The 25067-nt window shown below is 37.0% G+C and overlaps 1 protein-coding gene across 1 annotated transcript in view; it reads right to left on the bottom strand.

Annotated features, from left to right (window-relative positions):
- Pcl (polycomb protein Pcl) overlaps window positions 1–25067 on the bottom strand; it is a 78219-nt gene that overhangs the window by 36515 nt on the left and 16637 nt on the right. Inside the window, exons 2-3 of the mRNA XM_089096934.1 lie at window positions 11095–11199; window positions 6848–7036 (exon numbers count right to left, since the gene is read on the bottom strand). Coding sequence (XP_088953060.1) covers window positions 6848–7036; window positions 11095–11199 — 294 coding nt within the window. The remainder of the gene's footprint in view (window positions 1–6847; window positions 7037–11094; window positions 11200–25067) is intronic.

Genomic DNA, 25067 nt, shown 5'->3' with positions numbered 1-25067 from the left:
GTATAGACAAATATTAATCAACCATCCCCTTCAACATACCACAAAAGGATCCACATATTGTCTTTTGATTTAGTTCAGTTCTTTAAAAAAAAAGAAGATATTTATTTGAAAAAAAATCGCTATCACAAGCCCATAAAGGGCCGAATTCGGACTTTGGAGTCGACAATATAAATGGTTACACAAAAAATGCAAAGAACAACAACGAAATAGAGAAAGCCATAGTTAATAATAATTTAAAAGTCAATTATTAAAACTGTAAAAAGGCAATTAAAAAATTAAAAAGATAAAAACTGGTCAAATTAAACTTAGAGCGAGACATGAATTGATTAAAAACTGGTCAAAATAAACTTAGAGCGATACATAAATGCATTTAAATTAAAAGGTATACTAAGAAAATGTCAATAATTCAACTACATTAAATCAATAAAAGAGTTAAAAACAATAAAAACTGGTCAAAAAAAAAAAAAAAAAGCAAATGAGTGCAAGAACCTGGGCAGTACCATCAGCTAATAAACAAAAAAGAGGGGGGGGGGAAGAAACTATTGAGACATTTTATTTATTTTTTATGTAATGAAGGGGATAAAAGTTCTTTTGTATCCTGAAGTAACGCAGCGAATGGGGGACAAAGCAGGGATGGGCTCAGAAACAGCTCGAGGCGGCCGTAATCTGGATGGGGAGTGGTGTTTGGGGAAAATATTTGCCGTCCGTTGGCTTATTATGGCATTTTTTGCGAAAAGGAGGCACAAAGAAACCCTCCTTTGGTCCAGGGTTTTCAGACTAGCTTTTTTAGGAGCAGAGAGTATGGCACCTTGCCCTCCTTGAAAATTATTCGCAACGCCCTTTTTGAATTGATTCGATTTTTTCGATTCTTCGTGAGAGATACCAGGGCGCCAAACTGGTCAAGCATATTCTAGATGCTGGCGGACAAAAGACGTGTAAATTTGTAAGGAGTGGGATGGGGGGAAGCTAAATTTATATAGGAGCTGAAGAAGGGTGATAGACACATTAGCTCTATGTATGATGTCTTTAACTTGGATATCCCATTTTAAATTTGAAGAAATTGTGACACCAAGTAATTTAAAGGAGGACACGGAAATTTCAGGCGGGATAGGATTAAGAAAATAGGGCGAGGATTTGAGGAAACAAATCGGTATTATCATGGACTTAGAGACGTTTACTGTCACGTCTAAGTCTAAGGCTTCGTCTCCAATTTGATTGAGGATACTCATAGGGTCAGTTATTAAACTTCTGAAGCAAGTTTCAACAACCGTTAGGTCATCAACAAATTTCCATCGGTCAGGAAATTCCTTTGCGAGGCTGTTGATCATTACTGAAAAAAGGAGGGGACCTAGGAGAGTACCTTGGGGTATGCCGTTGTGGACAGGGAGAGGATTTGAACAATGGTTTTGGTATTTGACGACTTGCGATCTATTTGTTAAGAAGGAGGCAACTAATTTCACCAGTAAGGGATCAATATTGAACTCGTTGACAAGTTTCTCAATTAAAATATTGTGGTTAACTAAGGTCGAATGCTTTCTGAAGGTCAATGGAAATTAAATTTAGCAAGGAATTAGGCTTTTCAAGGGTTTTCCCGATGTGATCAATAAGACAAACGAGGTAATGGGAAGTAGAGGTGGATTTTAGGTTCCTAAATTGTTTCAAGTCAGTAAGTGGTAGAACTTTTACCTTTAGCCAATCTTCAAGTAATCCTTCATAAAGCTTCGAAAAAATGGGAGTAACAGTTATAGGCTGAACACCTTCAAAACTAGGCTTTCTGTTTTTTTTTTCAATGGGGTTATGAAACCCTGTTTCCAAATTGTAGGCATTTGCCCAGACTCGGTAATTTTGTTAAACAGGAAAGAAAAGGGCTTAGACAAGAAATCACCGAAGGCACTAATAAGAGGAAAGGGGATATCCAAAAGACAGCTACTTGTCTTTCTTAGTTTTTGAATTCTTCTTTCTATCTCAGACAGGGAAACAGTGGGTAAATAAGGGGAAAGGGCTCCTGATGGTAATCGGTCGGACAGTGGTGGAAGGCTCTGGGCAATGGAAGCGAGGAATTTATTGAAATTATGGGCAGTAATATCAGGGGACTCGGGTAGATTGAAGTTAAGCTGTTCAAACCTCCTGCCACATAGCTTTTTAACCTCTGAATACCAGTTTTTTGGTTTACTAGTGAACAATACTTCGACCTTATTTTTGTAGTACGATCTTGCCAATTTGCGAATTTCTCTTTTAATTGATTTTCTTTGTTTATTGGCTTCATCTTGTTTACCATTTTTGAAAAGCTTCAGTTTGGTTCTAATTAGTGTTTTTATAGTTTGGTTAATAAAGGGTTTATCACTGGAGCACTTTTTAAATTTGTTTTCAGGGAAACAAATTTGATATTTGTCAATTAGGTTTTTGTGGAACAAAGCCAGTTTCTCATCAATATTTTTTAAACTATAAACATCGGACCAATCTTCAGTATTCAGCCACATACGAAAGAAAGAAGACCAGAATTTTGAAGAGGGCGATAACTGTCATAAGTTATTGAGAAAGAATGCTTAAAACTTGAGGAGGGGGATAAAAGAATCGAAAGATGATAACTCCCACCTAATGGAGGCAAAGCTGAAGTAGGGCTGTAAAAATTATACATATTAGCGAAAATAACATCAAGAGGTATTTCCCCGAGTCGTTGGTATTTTAACAAATTTCGTATCGTTTATTGAGGCGCAAAAATAATCCAATTTAAGGTCAATTTCATAGCCAAATAAAAATAGACCAGCATAGGTGTATTTAGAAATTACAAAATCAGCACTCGTCTGCAATTGCTGGATGAATTTACGTTTTGAATCGATATTTTGATTTGGGGAGTAATAGAAAACAGCTATTGAAATAATATTAAATGGATAAGGGAGAACTTTTGGTCTAATAATTAGCCAGAGGATTTCATTATACTCGGATAAACTAGGGACTCGAATAACCATTGGATAAAGGTTACTCTTAGTAAGAACACAACACCACCACCTTTTTTTGCAAGTGGGTGGTTTAAAGGACGGAGTTTAATAAACTCCGTATAATTTGTCAGGCGCAGAGACCCTGGGTCATGGGACTGTACTTCCGTAATAGCTAATATCGATTAGATTTGATTCTGAAAGCAACTCGAGTTCGGTAAGCTTTTCAAAATTAAGACTTTCAGCATTATTAACTAAAAGTTTACGAAAAACAAACCGATTGGGGAATCTCGACATGGATACTTGGTGTGTTTGAGAATTTCCTGGGTGGGGTTTCAATTTAATATTATGATGCTGCGGAGAAGTAGGGTAAGAGAAGGATTTACCTTGGGGATTTGGAGATGGAAGGAAGGGCGAGGATACAGACAAAGCATGATGAGGAAGGTGCGACTTGTTTTCAGTTGTCGGGAAGTGCGAACAATTAGGATTTAATACAAGACAATTATTAAATGCAAAAGGTCTCAGACCTGAGTCACACTGGTAGGGTGGGCACGCGGGGTAAAACAAATGGGTCGGAGGCGGGGTTTCGTGGATATACGGTAATAAGTAGTTGAATCGAGAGGATTTTTGGCAGGGAGGAAAGGGGGAGATGGGAAGGTAAGAAGGTGCTGGGAAATAGAAGTGGGGTGGGAACTTTCTGGGAGGGGGGAGGTTGGATTTGCTTTGGCAAATGACGGATGGAGGCCAGAACCAGTCAACAGCATCTAGGGCACATGGAGCGGGTAGGGTATGCAAGGGGCCTTGTGACGGGGAGGGATATGATTAAGAGGGGATTGTGGGATGGTTTTGGTGCAGTAACATCTGTAATGATGATTTGACTGGTCGTGAGTAAAATTTCGGGTTGGAGGGGTTTTTCGGGTAGAGGATGCCTGGGGCATGTTGCTTTGTAGTGGATAGGGAGGGAGGTCAGGAGAGGGCAGGACTGCGGGTAGCCGGGGGCCTGTAGAGCTGCATAAAAAAGGGAGCTTTCCAGTGTTGAATTCTTGAATGGTAACAGCTGGGACTGCCCAAGTATGTGAACTTGTTTTTTGTTTGCGGCTTGATTTATTTTGTAAAAAGGAAGGGGGACATAAATATGCAGGCTATCACACCCGAAACAAAGCCCACTTGATTCTAACTTACATAAAGGAACGTGGTCAAAATTACACTTTGTTTTAGTACACTTGCCAGTGAGGTAAAAACGGCATAAGTGCAATAACGAGCACTTCTTTTGGTCGCACTTGTTATATAAAAATCGAGAACAAACTCTTGGACTAGCTTCATTTTGTTTTTTGAAGTTACGGGTAATTGATCCATGATTATAGGGGCACTTTGGACCTAATTTACAATTTCGTTGCTTAAAAAACTTGCAATTTTTTATAGCACTATTGTCAGGAATACTTTTTTCCTGCAACTTGCTTGGAGCACGATCATGCCCAAAATGACATTTATCACCTAATTTGCAAATACCTGCCAAAATTATATTAGCACATTTGCGATTATTTGCAGAGAAGTCCTTATTATTAGTCAGAATCACTTCAGTACTTTCAAAACAAATTCGGGCATCTCTGATTGAGTTCTCAAGGTTAGGATTATAATTAGGTTGAATAGAGGTGATATTGGGGTCAGGTACAGTTTCTGAACTTGGGTTTATATCACTCGTAGTGGCTAAAGTTGATGAACTTGATCCTCTGCTTCCTTCATTAATATTCATTGAGCTTGGGGACAATGCACTGTTTTGATGATGCGAGTCTAAGGTGTAATTTACCTCCTTTGTGATGGAATAATTTATAAGTTGACTGCTTGAATCATTTTCATAAATTGACAAAAAATCTCTAATTAGCATTAACACATCCGTTAGCTTTTCAATTAAAGTCAACATTTTTGTAAAATCTGCTTGTGATGAGGGGGATGTCGTGACGCTGTCCGTTTGAACATATTTATCCATGCTGCATTCAGTGGTTTGGCATGATACATGCATTGGACCTTCGGGAAGAACTTCAAGAACTTGGCACTGGGGTGGGGCAAGGACAATTGTGGGATCAACTGAACTAGCCTCCTGGGGCTTGTTTGATTTTTCTGTTGAAACAGAAAGCTGGCTGTGTGGAGGGTCATGATAAGGAGTAGGACTGCTTAGGTCACTTAGGATGCTAAGAATTCTTTTTCTTTCAACTGGGATACGGGGCGTTCGGGGGAAGCCAGAACTGGGTACAGAAAGACCCGGAGAAGAAGTAAGGTTTATCTTGGATTTAGTGGAGCAGTCAAGGCACATCCAGGAGTTACTCCAATTAGTAATGTCTATCCTGGCACACTTTTCGGTTCTGCGTGGAACCAAGAGTCACAATTGGCACATTTGATTGAGTTAGAAGTAACTCGTAGTCTGCATTCTGGACAGTATTGTTTTTGTTTTGCCATTTGGACAAAGGTCACAATCACTGTAGCTTTGAACTTAGAGAGGTGTTGACAGGTTGAACTCTGACAAAGAACTAGTGACAGTAGTAGTTTCCAAAGTATCCATATATTGACTTTTGGTTAGTTTTACATCCTCCTTGACCTGCTCTGAAAGTTTCAACTAAATACTCAAAGCCGTTCCCGAGATATTGCTGATACGCCTTTTCATGCACATAGCATGTTTTGATTCAGTTCAAAATCACCCTCAACATTCACTGCAAGTTTTACCTAAATACCCTTAACCTTAGCAGTAGTCGCAATAGTAGAAGTAGTAGTATAAGCTGAGTAGACCGGGCATTTGCAATAGTTGAAATCATTAAGATTTACATATTTCACCTTTTTTGTCAATTCGACATCCAGTTGCACTTTTCAAAGCCATCGGGTAATATTTTTAGTAAAGTTAAAAAAAAAGAAAAGTCTTTTTTCTTCAACTGAAAGTAAGGAGCGATATTAAAACTCAAAACGAACAGAAATTATTCCGTATAGGAAGGGGTAGTCCCTCTCCTCAATACCTTGCTCTTCACGCAAAAGTTTTTAGCATTTCTAAAAAAGATTTCTATTCTAATTAAACGGACCTTGTGTTTCAGGAGTCGTTTTTAAAAATAGGGACAAACAGTCAAACTTTAGCTCAAAGAACAAGGCATTGATGAGGCGGGCTACCCCTTTATACACGGAATAATTTCTGATCGTTTTGAGTTTTAACGTTGCTCCTTACTTTCAGTTGAAAAAAAAGTTTTTTTTAAATTTAATTTCTGATCGTTTTTCAGACAAAGCCGGTAAATATGGCTCACCGTCCATGAAAACTTCCCTCCCCTTACGGGAAATTCCTCAGTGGAAAGTTCCTCCCATGTAAAATACACCCACACCGTAAAATTTTCCCCAGATAAATCTATCGTAGCTGAATCCACCCCCTTTCCGTAAAATTTCTTGCGCACGATTCAGCATGAAAAATTCTACTTAGCATATTTTCATTTGAAAAAGACTTTTATTTCTGATCGTTTTTCCCATCGCTCCGGAAATTCCCTTGCGTGGAATTTTTTCTGGAAATCCAAACACGCTGAAAATTTTTCCTGGGCAATTTTTCCGGAACAGGGTCAGAAAAATAAGAGTTCGGCATCATCCCTCTCATTCATTACTTTTGGCTCATCAGTTGCGTTCTGTTTAATTCTTCCACTATCCCCGAATTTTCGGGGATTTCCCGAAAATCTCGCAAAAAGGGAGCGGTAAAAACGCTTGGGCCGTCAAAGCTTTAAATCCGGTCCTGTCTACAGCCTTCAATGTTTATGCACACCATGTGATGGGTGCCATACTTGGTGTTAGTGTTCCAAGTGCGGAGTGGGAAGGCCTGGTATGCCTAAACATAGCGTATATTATAAATATATTCGTATTTATGTGTTTTTTTTTATGATTTTAAAGCTTACCTTCTGACAAGAAATATGAAAGACTTTTCCGCAAGTTGTACATCGAGTTTTCTCATCTATCTCATTCCCACTTTTTTTACACTGATCTTCGATATTTTGTCGATTTAACGCTCTTATAGAGTTCTTTGAACACCATAATGTACTGCCATTAGTCAACTGAAGCTGATAACACGAATCCATCCTGTTTTCCTATCAAACATAGCAATATATAGTTTAACTAATAAAGGCCATGAATCTTAAAAAGTTATCGAAAACAAGAGCGATAAAAAAAAAAAAAAAAAAAAAAAAAAAAAAAAATCTATTTTTTACAGATTGCTTACAATCTTAGCTTACCAACTTTACAATTTTAGCTTACCAATATTTTAGCTTACCAACTTTACAATCTTAGCTTACCAATACCAATTACAAACATTGCTTACCAACACCAATAGCCAGATCTATGTGTAATAATTAATATTATTAGAAGTAGGAAATTTGCTCATGATTCTCTTGGTTGTGATTGTTACTCCTATGACATCATTCAACTCTCAATAGCTCTCACATGTAACTCAGCCTATGTAACTCCAAAAAAAAGAAAAAAAAAATTCAAATTCTTTTGATTACATAGTGCTTAAGATCTTAGAGAGACTAACACCAATAACCAGATCTATGCATAATTATATTAGCATTTTTATTAGAAATAGCAAATTTACTCTTCATTCTTGTTGGCTGTGATTGTTACTGCTTGCCCGTTAAGCGCCCCATTTTTTTTTTGGGGGGGGGCCATATTCCAGTCCTCCCGCTACAAAATATTTGATCTTTCAATCTCAGAAAAAAAATATTACGAGGCAATTACAGACCTAAGCACACACAAGCCTCCTATACTAAAGCCATTTGCAAAATTTACATCTCTTGGCCTTGGGGCTCTGTGGGATGCCATCCCCAGCTGTATATTTATTGTAACTTTTATTATTTTAAGCAAAAGAGCTACCTACAAATTTTGCTCATGTCTTGGGGGCTTTCTGGAGAAGCCGTAAACGAAAAGGGCAGGAAACAAGAAGGGGGGAGGAGGACGTATCCTTTAACCGGTTTCGGCTGGTAAGAACGGTAGTAGGACTTTCGATAAAATGAGTCCGCTCCCAAGTTTCTAGGACCATCCCTTTCAAACGAAGGGCTTAAAAAAAAACAACAAAAAAAAAAAAAAAAACACGCAGCAATCATACATTATATTTTTGCTAAAAAAAAAAAAAAAAACCAAAACCACAATTAATATATTGGCTTTTTGCTACAAGCAACGCTTGGTGTCACCTCTGACTAAGCTTGTTTTCTCAAAATAGACTGCGTTTCAGCAAGAATAGAATCCTAGATAAGCAAAATTGTCAAATGCTTAGTTTTTTTTTCAAAACAAGAAATACTTAAAGAAACCGCAAAGTGAACCGGAATATGCTGTTATAGCAATCATAGCCAACAAGAATCAGGAGTAAATTTGCTACAGCTAATAACAATAATAATTACACACAGATTTAGTTACTGTTCTGGGCTTTCTAAGATTTAAGCATAAAGGGGCATACTTTTATGAAAAGAAATAAGCAGTATGCTAGATAGAGTGAAACTCGTATATAAAAAAGTGTAAAAAAAAAAATCCCGTAAACTTTGCGGGTTTTACTAGCATTTCTTGTTTTAAAGAACTAAGCATTTGGCATTTTTTGTATTAATAAACTTTTGATTGTTCATAAATGCCATCTATTTATAATGCAACAAACTAAAACAGAGGTGACGCTAAGCAATGCGTATAGTAAAAAACCAGATGCCTTGAACGTTTATTTTGGCTATTTTTTCATCAGTCCTTCGTATGGAAGGGATGGTCATACTATTTAGCAATTAGCCCTTAATAAGCATTTAGCAATTAGCTAAATGCTAATTGCTAATTGACACATAGGATTTATTACAGAAAACTGGTGGCTTGTTAGTTCCTGGGTCTGCAAAAGGCTGGAAATATTTGGCGATTGTTCTCTTAGATTAAAAAATAAGATATTCTGTAGCGAGAAGACCGGAACTGGGCCGAAAAGCTGCCTATCCCAGATCTGTTTGAAATTTACAGAAGAAAGTCTTTGGGCTGAGAGGAACCTAACGTAAAAAAAAATATTGAGGGGAAAATACATCCCCCCCCCCCAAAAAAGAAAACAATTCCGATTGGCTCGAAACTTATATCTTTACGTCCATGGCTAAGAAAATCAAGAACTGACCAGGATGGGTTTTAAACCCGCTTGAACACTGTGCGTAGACCTGGAACTAAGTTATCAGTCCCAGACCTCCACTGTAGAGGGATACGGTGCCCTCCCCAAAAAAATTGGGCACTAAAAGGACGAAAATTTTTTTCGATGGACTCAAAATCTATATCTTCGAGTCCTTGGATAAGAAAACCATGAACTGACTCTGTGTCCATGAGATGGACACAGAGTTGCAAAAAGCCTCCGTTCAATTGGACTTCTCAAGTCTGGTTTTAAGCCCGCTTAAACAATATGTATAGACCTGAGACTAAATTATCAGTCCCTGACCTTCAATGTTTAAATAATAGCTTCTCTTGAGGTCATAGCAAAGTCAACGATTCGTATAATAAGAAAATTACAGAAAAATACGACGTTAAATAAAGACACTATCGTAGCCTATTGGAGTTTTGACTAACAAATTCATAAGTTTCGAAATTGACTCATTAGGAGTTTCAGAAACTCACCTCTGAGCAGGGGCGTCCCGATGGGGGGAGGAGGGTCGAGCCCCCCTTCCCCCAACTTTTTTGGCATTCAGTAAAATTTTCGCCGAAGGCGAAAATTTCGGCAGAAATTTTGCAAAATATGCTGAAATTTAGCAACATTCTTGATTTCTGCAGAAAATTCGGCATAAATCAGGTAGAGATTCGGTAAAATTTATGAAGATCGCCCCCCCCCCCCCCCACAAAATGAGCCTTAGGACGTCCCTGCCTCTGAGTGCTAAAAAACAAGAAATTAGAAGATATTTAATTCAGGTAAGAAGGATAGGGTGCGCAGGCAGGAACTGGGGCTTATGATAAATAAGGAGGCTTCTAGAATTCTAGTCACATACATTCTGATCAAATAGTGCAAGATATCTCACATACAGTTATAGGAACAAATAAAAAACAACCTAGGTAGAAACATGATGCTACCAATACTCTGATTGTGACCAATAATCTGTTTTGTCATGAAAAAAACCATAAATCAACGTGATAAAACGAGCTTCGATAGCGTGGCAAATGAGTTCTTGAAATATGTTTTTTACGAATTTAAGTTACTGAAGATTACCAATTCAATTTTGAAAAAAAAAATTTATTTCGTGTTAATGGGAAAGCTTTAATTAAACAATATTTCTTGATAATGGGAAAGCTTTAATTACAGGAGAGGCGACAGGAATGAGTTGATAAGAAAGATGGATAGAGCTTCAATGTTTTTCAGTGGAGGAGGGCAGAAGTTAATTCCATTATCATCCGAATGTTATTTGAATTAATCTGAAGCACCTCTCAAAGAAAGATGGAGAACAGGGATACTACACTCTCCCCCATCCCCGCTCCCCCGTCATCATAAGAGAATTAATTGGAAAATACCCCAATAAATTACGTGCAACTCCTCGGTACTCTATAGCCGTTAGTTTTATTAGACCGTCTAACATTAACGGTTCATCTTATGGATTACAATTATGTTCAGGGACGAATGCCATATTATACGTCAGTACAACCTCTGAGACTGGGAGGCTAAATAAATACTGTTGCAAGAGTTCTCCGTTTTTATGCTCGATAAAATTTGACCTTGTTCTGCACCAAAACCCTTGAATGCTACAATTTCCTTTGGCATGACCAGTTTTCTTACTTAAAAGACACTTGGTCTTTAGGGGCCAGGGCCACATTCAGTTTTTTATCGGGGGGGGGGGACAAAAAAAAACTCTAAAAAATGCATCAAAATTTTGTTTAATCGAATCAAAAATTTTCATCAAAACATTCATTTTTGTTACTGTTTTAGGAGCATGACATTTCGGAGGAGTGGGGTTCAAACCCCTAACCCCACCCCCTCCTGGATACGGCCTTGTTAGAAGCTTATTTAAATCCAACTTACGAGCGGTGCAGCGAACAGATACAATATCGAGAGCATTTTCTTATACAGCAGAAGGAAAAACAAATAGTAAGAATTGAACATACTTGTTTAAACTAAACTAAAGCTAAACTAAAGGGAAGAGAAAAAAAAGTAAAGGGAAGAGAGTACCTGCAGGATGACAGCAAGTAGGAGAAATTCACCGTTCACGTACAAAGCGTCCCGTCCTATTTCAAATCCGGGTTCAGGCTGGGAATCATGAAGGTGGCGTAACGCCTATAAAATGGACAGTTTAAATTACTCCTTTTGCTTAATGACAGGCACATCACATTAGATACATATTAAAACAAAATCACAATTCTAGAAATTTTTATTGACCAGTGGGTTAATCCTTTTTTGAGCAGAAATGAACCCTATCAAACTCTAGTGAAAATGAGAAGGAGTTCGAAAATTTACTGTGTGATTCAAACAGTGAGCTTAGTTTCATCGTTGGACGGTCTGCGATTCTAGAGTGTGCATTGCAAAAAAAAAAAAAACGACATCTTGTGGTACTCACACGATTTGTGCTGAGGATCTTAAGCCTGGCTCTACCTTACTAATTGAACGCCAATTCTTTTTCAGATAATATTTTGATTTGGCTTAGTCCATGGCTGACCGTGGGAAAGGGAAAGCCAGCTGACCAGTGCTCGTAGTATAGGCCAATTTCCGTCTCTTCAGTTCTGTGTGAAGTATTTTACATACTAATAGTTTCTGAAAATGATATTAGGTGTTCTATACAAGATAACCAGTTTGGTTGTACGCATGGTAAAGGTTGCGACCTTGCTTATCACCTGGTTACTAATGTTAGTGCATGCTAGTGAAAACAATGAAGTTTTTATTTTGCTGGGCTGGTCGCGGCTAGACCCCTTGATTCGGAGATTCATAAACATATTCTTTTGATGGCCCACAAGCAGGGTGTTAAGAAGTCTGTCGTTTTTGCTTTGCATAATAGGTACAAGAAGTAGAATGCAAGAGTTAAGTTTACTGCTTCGCCTGGTGTCGTTGAGCTTAGCGTGCCAATTGCAGCAAAAAAAGAATTAAACAGGTTACAGTTGCTTCACGTCCTCTGTTCTAACAACACTGAAGCGTTATCGCAAGGAGAGGTTTCAACTACTTGTGTTTTTAGGGATATTGATGTCTCTTTGGTAAACTTTGCGGATGATTTCATTCTATTAGTAGACAGCGCCAGAACTGTGTCAGGAATTGAAGAAAATTTTAGGAATCTTGACAACGAATACCTGCGTATTGGTTTTCTATCCAATGAGAGTAAAATTCAGTTTTCGGCCATAATAGCCACTCTGATTTTGTTAAATATCCGACTACGTGAACATGTGATCCAAGCACAAGACACATTGACGTATCTTGGCGTCCGAATTGGGTTGAACCTTCGTACTACGTGGAGACTTTCCCATCAATCATGTTTGCGTCATCAAACAAAATTATTAACTAACATTGTTTGAGAATTCCTCTAACAAATCGAATAATTTTTGCAGAAAATTGTTGGGGCAATATTTAAAAATTAGATAACGCACCTAAGCAGAATGACTAGTTTCCATGCTTATAACACTGATAGACAGTTCGAGATAGTTAATATATCCCACATTTAGCAAATTATTCGCATGTATTTTGTTTTTGAGTGCCTTTTTTCCCACAAAAAAAACTACTGATATTTTCCGGTTTAATTCCAAGCTTGTTGTTTTTATATTGCCCGGCCCAATTATTAAGTTCCCGCAAATTGTTAGTAGACAGTTTATGTTAAATAGCCATTCAATTTTCGCCGTCCTGGCGAAATTGTTGCCTAGTACTGCTAGCTAACAATTGGATGACGGAGAAAAAACCCTTAAATGTTCCCGGGGTCGTATCCAGGACTTTTATCGGGGGGGGGGGGGGGGTTACAAAACACATCAAAAATGTGTTTCTATTCGTTTTTGTTAAGTTTTTACGAGTCAGACAAACATTTCGGGGGGAGGTGGGCGGCTCAAACCCCCAAACCTCCTCCCTGGATACGGCCTTGAATGTTTTACAACCTCCTCTCCCCAATGTCCGGGTATAACACAATCAAAACAGTTCAGGCTATACAGTGTAGGTTATGATTCGGCTTAGATTCAAACTATCATAAAGATTCCGTTAGGTTTAATATGAAAACCTCCGAACCTAGTTATAAATAGTGTAGAAATAAAAATGTGCCTTAAATTAAATTTACTTTGTAATTTAGATTAATGCATTTTTTATTTTCTTCGATGAATTTTTATTTTTGCCTTTTTACTTCATTTTCGTTGTTTTGCAGCTGAAGAAAAAAGTGTTGTTGAATTTTAACCCACATCCTTAACTCGTTTTTCTCATTGAAATTGTCTTTTTTTTCTGCTTGTTAGAATTTTTGAAGTTATAAATACAAAAGTAACCGACCCAGAAAATAGAATCTATTCAAAACTGCACTAGTTCAATTTCATTCACTGGAAAGATCACCACTTTACAACTTTTGATAACAATATTGGTCAGATTTGCGGCACACAAAGACAGTCGACCTCCGTTTATAAAATCTACATTAATATGACTAAAAAAAGATTGCAATCTTTGACTATTATATACCTGCTAAGCAAAGCTGCTGAGAGAAATAAACAAATAGGGGCCTACTTGGTCTTACTGGGAATTTCTTGCATTTTTTTCAAATGGAGATTATAAGGTATTTCCAGGCTCATATAGATAGTGCTTGAGCAAGCTTAGACAAAAAACAGAAACTTTCTCTTGTCCAATGTCATTCAGATATTTGTATATTTGATTAATGTATAGGTTTAATAGATTCTGCAATCTGCGGTCGGGCAAACCCAACTGGATCGAGGCTCCAACTTTAAGTGCACATTGCCTCCATACCCTCTGCGGGTGAGCTTACAGGGTCCCACTAGAGACCCCACCCCCAAGCCAGGACTTGGCAACACCAGGATTTGAACCTGTGTTCCGAAAGACACACGGTTACAAGTCTAGTGTGCTATCTACACGGCTAAAAAGAAACTCCAATAACAAGATTTAGCTAATAAAATGCTCCCTTTTATGACACGCAATTGAAAAAAAAGGACTTGATTACCAGTAGCATGTTACTGCATTGCCTTCCACGGCAAAAAAGGAGCTAACCACCAAGCAGTCATCTACGGACTCTTTACTTTCTTAGAGGCGCATATATGGAATTTTTCGTTATTTTCTTTCACCATACACCCAAAATTTTGTTTTCCTTTTTAGGACAATTGGCGCAGCAGCATCACAAGAAAATGGCAAAAAATGTTGTGCCTGACGTCATATCCCTCCGCACAGCACCAAAATGGATAAAAACCATTACCCTGCATAAATGAGACATATCTAGTGCCCAAAGCGAAGTGGCAGTTTCTGGCATTTTGCACCACATTCCATTAGACCCCAGAAAATGAATCTTCTGAAGTTTTAAAACTTAAGAGGTTTTGAGACCCCTCCCCCACCTTGACAAAGCGTGACACAGTTGCGTTTTCTGCCTTTTTATGCGACAAAACATCATTTTTTTTCAAAAGAGGGTTAAAATCCTGGGAAATACAATTCTAGTTCAGTCAATCGACTTTTCTTGGTCTATAACCAAAAACAGGATCTTATGAGCCCCCCCCCCCTTGAGAAACGGCTCAAAATCATGACTTAAATACTGCTGTTAAGGAAATTTCAGCAAAAAGTATAAAAGAACAACTTTTAAATAGGTCATTATGGTCTATAGTTGTCAGGACATGATTTTGTGGCTGAGGTAACCTAGGTTTAGACCCTTGTTAAGGCAAATTTTTCTTCGAAATAGGGGCTCACTTTCAATATTCACAGAGCATTTCGGGACCAAAATATGGCATGTGGAATCCAAAATGATTAATCTGTTTTTCAGTATTTTAAAGTTTTTCATATTTCACACGTGGGTTGTGACTCCTTCCCCTCCCCACCCCACCCACCTCGCCTCCGTAATAAGAGCTGATCCACAATTGTAGATTACTGAACATAACTTCATATGAAATCAAACGAATCAACTAAATGAAGCTTTCAAATAAATTCCTAGATTAGGCATTATGTATGACCTACGTAACTTTTTAAAAACGAATGCGCCAGTGGGCGGCATTACTTCCTCTGAAACTGGGACGCTCAAAACATAGTTCTTCAATACTTTTGAATCGATTCGTCATCCCAAAATTTTCAATCGCGAGCAATTTGTCCCTCTTTAGGGCAAATCCTAGTTTGGTGCCACAAAACGGTAAAAAACGCCACTCTTACACGACGCACTTTTTCGCTAGTTGAAAAGAGCACTTTAAGCCTTTCATTTCCAATAAAATGAACCCCTCAGGATTTTCTAGGACCACTGGTTCGATTGGATGACTTCTGGAAAAAAACAACAAACAAATAAAAACGCATCTGTGATCTGACTTCTGGAAAGAAAAAAAAACCGAAAACTCCCTATTCTGATAGATAGGAGCCAGGCACCTCAAAAATAGAGTTCTCCGACATTTGTAATTCGGCAGTGTGAATTTCATCAAGATCACTTGCCCTTATGAAGTGCTTCCCCTTATTTCAATAATAGGCAGATTTTCTCAGGCTCACAGCTTTGGATAGGTAACTTTAAACTTAAGATTCATATAGATTTGGATTCAGCAAAAATTCATTCCTCCTATGTGTTAATTGTTGCCAAACTCCCTTTTTTTGAGTTTTGAATACTAGTAGTTCTTACTTAGTTAGGTACAATTAATCGTTCAGCAAAATTGCAGGTTCTTTTAGGGTAGAGTAGAGTAGAATATTTTTATTTATAACACGTACATAAATAAATGTCACAAAACAGCGCACATGCCTGGTGGCATACTTTAGCGCTGAAAATATTGCCAACGAAAATACACAGCCATTTTCTAACTAAATTTTACAACAACGAAAAAGAACACCCCAATGAACAAAATGCTTAGCATGTCATAAGATATTTCTTCACCAGTCTTAGAAAATGTCGCTTGTTGCTGCATTCTCGAACTGATGCAGGAATTGAGTTCCAGATTTTTCGGCCAATGTGACGGATGCTGAATCCCGCTCTCGATGTCGGGCGAATTTCGCACGAAAAGTCTGAACGATGCGTAGTAGGATAATTATGAAATTGAGAAGTAGTTGAGAAAATGCCGGAGAAACTTATAGGTAAATTACTATATTGATAATCGTGACAAATACTAGAGATAAAAATTAAATGAAGTTGGTCCAAAGAGAAAATTCCTGAAGTCCCATATAGGTGTCTAACTGAAGTTCTGCAATCAACATTAAAAAGAATCCTCATTGCTTTATTCTGAAGTATTTGGAGATATTTGAAAACGGACGGAAAGGTAGATGCCCAAACCGAAATGCAATAGAGAAAATATGGGTGGACGAAAGAATAATAAATAGATTTTAGAATAGCTTTAGGAAAAAAGTGACAAAGACGAGTTAGTATGCCAATATTTCGGGAAATTTTTAACGACAGTGTTTTTACATATTTATGAAACGACAAATTTTCATCTAAAATAATCCCAAGATATTTGAACTGATCTACCCGTTTTAATTCAAGACCATTCAAGAAAAGAGAGAAGGTATCTGACACTACTGATCCAGTTCTCGAAAATAACACATATCGTCATTTTTTTTCATTAAGAACTAGTAAATTCCTTGAATACCAGTGAGATACAGCCTGTAACTCACTTTCTAGGTTTTGGAAAAGAACTGATAGGTCCCGATTAGAAGCAAATATTACTACATCATCAACAAACATTATAATTTTACAAAGAGGCAAAACTTCTGGCAAATCATTTATAAAAAGAATAAATAGAATAGGCCCAAGAACAGAGCCCTGAGGCACTCCGTAATTAATTGGAAAAGTTTCGGAACGGAGATCACGAGGTTTATCAACACAATCTAGTCGTCTCCCAGAAAGGTAAGATGAAAAAAAATTAACAGCTTGTGTTGAAAACCCATAAGACTTTAGTTTAAAAAGAAGCAACGAATGATTTACGGTGTCAAACGCCTTTACGACATCAAGATAAATCGCCAACGCGTGTTGACCATCATCTAGTGAATCATTAATATTTAGTAAAAGCTCATGAATTGCCAGTTCAGTTGACTTTCCTTTTATAAAACCATATTGAGACGTGTGTAAAATCTTACTATCAAATAAATATTTCTGTAATTAACTGTTTGCAAGTTTTTCCAAAATTTTTGCTATCGAAAGTAGAGAAATGCCTCTATAATCTAAAGGGTCAGTTGAACTCCCAGCTTTAGGTAATGCTATAACATTTGCTTTTTTTAAAAGCTCAGGAAAAATCCCAGGCATAAGTGATAGATTAAAATATGTGCCAACAAAGGTGAAATGCTTGACGCTATTTGCTTTACGGTTTGAGCCGAAAATCCAAATTCGTCCTTAGAAAAACTCCGTTTAAGCTTCAGAATAACTTTTTCAATCTCATGAGGCTTAATCTCAGAAAAAGAAAACGAATTTTCCGCATGTTGCTCATTAACTGGAACAGAAGGGGAATTCAGTTGCATATTCATAATCAATGCAAGTCTAGAACCAATATTACTGAAATAATCTCCAAAAGCATTTAAAATTTCATTGGGCTCTGTAACATTTTCTCCATTTAAAACAAGGCAATTAACACTATTATTCTTACGACTATGAGGACGTATCTTTTCATTTATCAATTGCCATGTTTTCTCATATCCTATTTACACACCAAAACTTTCACTTTATAATTTTTTATCTACAATGTTTTGATATTTGATTTTAACTTATTCAAATTACCTCCTATCAATTAACATGGCTCGGGTGTCTGTAATTTTAAACGAATCTTGATCTTTCCATCCTTATTTTTTAAATATTTTAAATTGTATTAAGTAATAAATTTTTCATAGTTCTGCGAGAAAATCCATTACGGAAATCTGTTTGTAGAAGCTAAGTTTGAGCGAGATGCGAAATATTACCTACATTTAATCTCATATTTAATTATATAAAAAAACAGAATTAGGAACCTGACGAAAATAAAAGCCAGATGGAGCATGTAAAAAAAAAAAGACTAATTTATAAGGCTCTCGATACTGTTTTTATCGGCAACAAAATTAACCAATTTTACTATACAATTTTAATTCTCAAAAAACTCAAAGAAGCTTAGTTATATATATATATATATATATATATATATATATATATATATATATATATATATATATATATATATATATATATATATATATATATATATATATATATATATATATATATATATATATATATATATATATATATATATATATATTTATATATGATATATATATATTAGGGTGGTCCTTATTTTTCAAAGTAGGATTTCTTCAGCAGGCACCCCCTAATCTTGTTTCTATTGTTAAAATACCACAGAATCCCAAAAAAGAGCCAAATATATTGACATTAAGAGGTCCCTACCAGAGGTTAAAATTTTTGTTTACTGCATGCTCATTGCTCAAAGCTGCATGTCTTGCGCAGTTTTCAACATTTCAACAGTCAACACTACACTATAGGACAGTAAGGTAGCTTTATGAACTGCTGGACTTATTTATTTATTTATCTGTAGGCTTCCCACAATGCATTTCAACACAAGACGCCATTTTTGTTGTATGTAATGTGAGTGAAAATGCAAATTTCAAGCTTTTATTAGTTTTATGAACTACAATATATTAATTATGCTTCACACTGATACAGGTAGTCTTATTAATCTCATACTTTGTTGCAGACAAACTGACACTGACACACCAATGAGTGACAGCATGGACTGCATGGTTTGTACGAGTGACAGTACTGATGCAATATTAAAACCAACTACAAGAAGTGAAACAGACATATGACTCATCAGGCAATTATCAGAGACTCTGATTTCAACAAAACTACCGTCGAAAAAGGAGGTCATGGCGCTATTCTATCACTACAAGCAAGTGATGAACAAGACAGTCTGTGAAGCAGCACATTCCACAGCCAATGACGTCCTTGCAGTTTGGACAAAGGCACACATTCCAACAAGGCTCAAGAAACATGCAGTAAACAAAATTTCTCTTTAATGAGTAAGTGTCTCTTTAATGAGTATGACAACCTGAAGAGAAATAAAGAAAACAAAGCTAAGCGTTCTGAGACACTGAAAAAGAAGGAAGAAGAATGGAAAGTGGGCCTGGACATTTTGTTTGACATTGCCCACGCCAACGCAATGGAGATAATACGTATCCAAGAGGACCGTGAGTTTCTGTTGGCGCAGCTGGAACCAGGACGCCGTGGAAAGATGGGCAGTGTCGACAAGGTTTTAGAAATAAAAAGAGCATCATCTCAGAAAGAAAAGAGTACCATGACATAAGAATGTAGAAGGAGAGGCAAGAAAGAAAAACAAAAGAGAAGAAAGTGACACCGGAATCATTTTCTGACAGCAAAACTGACAGCAAAAAAGATCAAGAAATTAATGACCCCAAAACAGAAGATATAAAATCGTCAACCTCAGCAAAACGTCAAAAAAGAGGACGAGTAAGCATATTGGATGACAAAATGTCAGCCTGTCTTGATGTGGCTAAAGTTAGTGACAGCAGTGCTGCAATACTGCTTGTTCCAACTCTGCTATACCTTGGTCATGATCCTGCTGAATACAATGTCAATCGCTCTTCAATTTGCAGAGACAGGATAAAGCAGCGCCGGGTAATAGCCGAAAATATACGACAGGAGTTTAAACCAACAGTTCCTCTAACTATTCACTTGGATGGAAAACTGCTAGAGGATATCTGCAGCAGACAGATTGTCGATCACCTTTCAATTTTGGTATCCGAAGCAGGTGTAGATCAGCTTCTTGGTATTCCAAAGCTAGCCTTGGGAACTGGTCAAGCTTCTGCAGCAGCAGTTTTTGAAGCAGCTGTGGCTTGGAACATTACAGATACTCTAAAGTGCATGTGTTTTGACACCACATCTGTCAATTCCAGTCCAAAAAATGGTGCTTGTATCCTTCTGGAACAAAAACTTGACAAGGACATTCTTTGGTTTGCTTGTCGACATCATATCTTAGAAATAGTCTTACAAGCAGTGGTTCTTGACTGCCGTGGTCCTAGCAAAGGCCCAGAGATAAAAATTTTCAACCGGTTTAAAAACACCTGGCAGTTTATTAACAGAGCAGATGTTCAGATGTTTCATCAGACAAGTGCGTGTTTACAGCTCTTTCACATCTAATCACAGATATCATAGCATTTGCTGAGATGCAGACACTAGCCTATCAACCCCATGATCATTACCGTGAGCTTTTAGACTTGGCAATCATATTCCTTGGTGGCACGCCATCTAAGGGAATCTTGTTCAGAGCTCCAGCTGGGCTGCATCAAGCAAGGTGGATGGCAAAGGCCGTCTATGCGCTAAAGATCTGGATGTTCAGAAGTCACTTCAAACTCAAGAAAAGGCTCTTGCTGATATTTGTCAATTCACTGTGATCATCTATGTGAAAGCATGGTTTCAGGCATTGTCAGCACCATCAGCCCCTTTCATTGACCTCCAACTTCTCAAGGACATCTACAGCTACAAGAAAATATCAGAATCAATATCAAAAACTACCATGAACAAAATAAGACACCTACGGTACTTATCAGAGGAATTGGTGGCCCTCACCTTCTTTGACAACAACATATCAAATGACACCAAACATCATATGGTTACGGCTCTGCAAACATCAGGAGCAGAGCACCCTCTGAAGAGAATAACAGTGGACCCGTTGACACTGGGGGAGAAGAAGTTAGAAAACTTTGTCACGCAGAATACCAACAGATTTTTCAGCATTACCGGATTACCTTCATCATTCCTAGCTAGAACATTGATTTGTGGTCAGTTGACAAAGACTACCAGGCAGTTAAAAATATAGTGCACAGCATGGGGGTAATCAATGACACTGCTAAACGTGGTGTTGCACTGATGGATGACTATAACAAACTGTACACAACATCTGAAGAACAGAAATAGTTCCTGTTGCTAGCTGTCAAGGAGTACCAACAGCATTACAGTGATTGAACCAAAAAGACATTGATGAACCAGTCTGAAGCCCATAGATAGATTGATAGATTGTGTATTTCCAAAGCCTAAGAGCCATATACCCACAAAAATTTCTGAAAAATAGAGAAATCACAACAAAACAAATTACAAAATACACATTAACATGATGCATAGCAAAAATATCTAATGGTAATTTGTCGAGAAAATAAATGTAATTCCATATAATTCATAACAATTAATTGTAAAAACTTTTCCTTCTTTCTCATCCCTTCTCTATGTACGTACCAATACGAAATATTGTGGTTGGATTACTACTTTGTAAAATACCAGGAAGTAGCAAAACAATCCCATGTAAGTAATTTTCTCTTAGATCAGAGAGCACCGGGCACTTTCGGAGAAAATGGTCCAAATATTCGTCCTCATCTCTACAAAGAGGACACACATACCGACCATCAGGATGTACTATCCCCCTGTTGAACACTGTTTGCCTGCTCTGGATTGGAAGGCAATTCGCCCTAAGCTGAATCCATCGACATAAAATCATAGCCGGTAAATTAAATTTAAAATAAAATGTGAACTGTGTAGTTGGACAATTGAAGTGACTGGACACTATTACTATTGCTGGACACTACTTCCAATCACTTATTTTCTGTTTTGTGTACAGCAACTCAACATGTTTGATATTATTTAACTAAACGGCATTTTTTTTTTAAATCAAAACTTGCTTACACATTTAAAACGTGCGTTTTTTTAAATCAAAACTTGCTTACACATTTCTAACAGTTATGGTAGGGACCTCTGAAATTGAAAATAATACTAAAATATTTGTTTATTATTCAATTATAATCAGAATGCAATCATTTCAGATTGTGCCCCATAAAAAAAGAGTAAATTTTTTTCCCCATTTCCTAAGGACCACCCTAATATATATATATATATATATATATATATATATATATATATATATATATATATATATATATATATATATATATATATATATAGGTAGTCCTGTATTATTAAGAACAAACTTGAGGTGTTTTCTGGATGTACTATCTATAAAACCGGTTTTCATACCCACAAAGACAAGTTACGGGTGACAGAATGCATTGGACTTATATATTTTGGGCTATATATTTGCACATTAGGGGGTGGGGGTAAGGTTATGTTAAGTCAGGTTACTTTACCCCCACACACCCTAATATGCAAATATATAGCCCAAATTATATTATTCTATAAACTAAACTATTATATTTTCGTCATATTTTGGTATATTTGATTACGATTAACCTAACTTAACTTCTCGACTGTGTTCTGAATAATACAGGAGTACCTATATATATATATATATATATATATATATATATATATATATATATATATATATATATATATATATATATATATATATACATATATAATGTTGTTTCAGTACTAACTAATTGTAGTAACCTTTCAGCTCACTGAACTGAAATTACGGGTGAGCTTAGACTATTTTTCCCCATGAAACTATTGATTTTTGCTGTTGGGCCTATCTACTTTGTATGAGATCACATAGCCTACATGCAAACAACAAATAAATCAACATTTTCTTTTGTGAATATATGATATAGACTGATGATTAATCTCCGGTGATTTTGGAGTTCCTGAATTTGAAGGAACATGGTAAATAACCCACCTCGGCTTCTTGGAACAAAAAGCACAGGTAAAAAGTTGGTGAAGTAATTTTGTATGATTTATTATCAGAATCCCTCCTTCACAGGAGGACGGGACAACTCTAAAATGGATTGAGAGCAGCCCCCAGGAAACACCAAATTTCCAAATTCCCTCGTTTTAAACGGGAAATTTAAGATAAGTCACATTATAAGCTCGGTTTACAAACTCAGCAGCTTTTAGTGACGTAGGAGCTATGAAAACCACTAGAATCAATGAGCTTTTTGTGTATGATATTAAGAATTGTTTATGAAAAGACATCCCTGCATGATGAAAAACCCCTCCCCGACACTACAAATCATCCTAAGAACCCTCGATTGAAGACTGGAAAGAAGTGGAACAAAATTTTCTGTCCATTTTTCTCTTTTCCTTTTATTGGGAACCGGGAAAGCCGTGAGTACATTTTCTCTTTTATAAGTAAAATATTGGAGAACCAGATATTACTATAGGATTTACTATCATTATGAATTATCACAAAATACTTATTTAAGGTTTATAAATAAGAGTGATGACCTCGACCTCGTTTCTAAACTGTCTAAACAGCTTGAATGCTATTCGTATTTCATAGGCAGAACAGTAACGCTACCTAAGTTAATTACTATAAGCCTTCAATGTATTTATTTATCATTTGTTTCTCACCACTTCGTCTGCGTCTGGAAGGAATGATGGAAGAGACTTCGGAGGGATCTCATTCAATTGGAAATTGAAAGTTCTAGAGCCTATTTAGGTCAAAAATGATCAGAGGGTAACCAACCACAATAAATTTTGCTGAAACTATAAATTATCATAACATAACTTTTTACGTTTACAAATAAAAGTGGCGACCCCACGCCGTTTTTAAACTCTCCAAACAGCTTAAATATCATTTCACAGGCAGAACAGTGGCGCTACCTAAGTTAAGTGTCATAAGCCTTCAATATATTTACCTATTGGTTTTTGTTGTTTTTTTTTGTTTCTCATCGCTTCGTCTAGAAAGAGTGACGGTAGAAAATTCGGAGTGTTATCACTGAAAGATCTAGAGCCGTTTTTTAGAGTAAAAAATGTTCAGAGGGCAACCAAACGGCGTCTCATTCTCTATTTCAACCCACCTCCGCCAAAAACATCCAATCAAAAAAGCCATAATTTCAGTTTTCAAAAGTTCCATTAAATATACCACCAGGATGACATGATACCTAGTACTTTTGGAACTTTTTTCTGCTTTTTCATTTTCCCCTTTTACTGCTCCCTCTTGTTGTGGCATGTCTGTTGTTGTTTTGTGTTCTTGTCGTTTTGTTTGTGTATAAGGTCGGTTATTGTGTGTGCGTGTTGCTTTTTTTTAATGTTCTTTTCTTTCTTTGTTGATGAAGACAGGTTTTCAAATAAATAAATACATAAAAAAATTGTTTGAACATTACTTCTAATTACGAAAAATAGGGATTTTATTGTGAAAGGAGAGAAGGAGGCACAGACATAGGTTAGAACGTTTTGCCATTGGTCAAAAACTTACAAATGGCCGCAGCTTGGGTTTTAAGTTTGGGGGGGGGGGATATGTGCCGACAAATGCTGACACATAAGCTAAATTAAAACAAAAAAACAGTCGAAATTCAAAGGTCTCGGCGCTACGCGCCAGCACTTTTGGGCCCCCTCCCCTTAGCTGCGCCCCTGCTCATGACAGGGTGGTTATAGAAACTTAGGAGAGGGTTCATTGCAAAGTAAATATTCTCCTGTCATTATTAAGAGCCAAGAGTGATTTAAGCGCAACCAGCCTCTCTCCTGTGACCTTTTCTGATACCCAGCTCCCGATTAATCCAATGATACTACATCCAAATTTTAAGATCGTCATTCCACTCAGAAACATTGAACAGTTTAATAAGCATACCTAAGGGTCAATATAACCCCCACGTCCCCAAAGACAATGGACCTAAATTATATAAATTGGCCATTGTTCACAGAAAGGTCTTGGTAGAAAAACTTTTAGGGATCGCTTGCTAGGCCTTGGTTCCAAGAATTTCACAAGCGTATAATTTTGAAACAACATCCACGTTTCCGCGTAAATGTACCCGCGAGTATCTGCGTAAATGAAAAGATGTTATGTGCACTTGAGTTTTCAAAATACCTGTCATGGCTCAGGAATAGCTTGAGAGATCACCTTGAAACTTCTAGGCAGCATTGGGGAGGAGGTCGATAATGTGCAAACGACATGAGTAGCCTACCCGCGTAAATGAAAAGATGTTATATGCACTTGAGTTTTCAAATTACCTGTAATGGGTCAGAAATAGCCTGAGGGATCATCTTGAAACTTCCAGGCAGTATTGGGGAGGTCCATAATGAGCAAGCGACATGAGTACCCGCGTAAATGAAAATATGTTATATGCACTTGAGTTTT

The sequence above is a fragment of the Artemia sp. Qi Xiang Cuo genome, chromosome 1 (genome assembly GCF_049724085.1).
Source record: "Artemia sp. Qi Xiang Cuo chromosome 1, ASM4972408v1, whole genome shotgun sequence".
NCBI classification, from domain to species: domain Eukaryota; kingdom Metazoa; phylum Arthropoda; class Branchiopoda; order Anostraca; family Artemiidae; genus Artemia; species Artemia sp. Qi Xiang Cuo.
The sequence above is the reverse complement of the archived record's forward strand: the minus strand, read 5'-3'. Positions and strand labels throughout refer to the sequence as shown.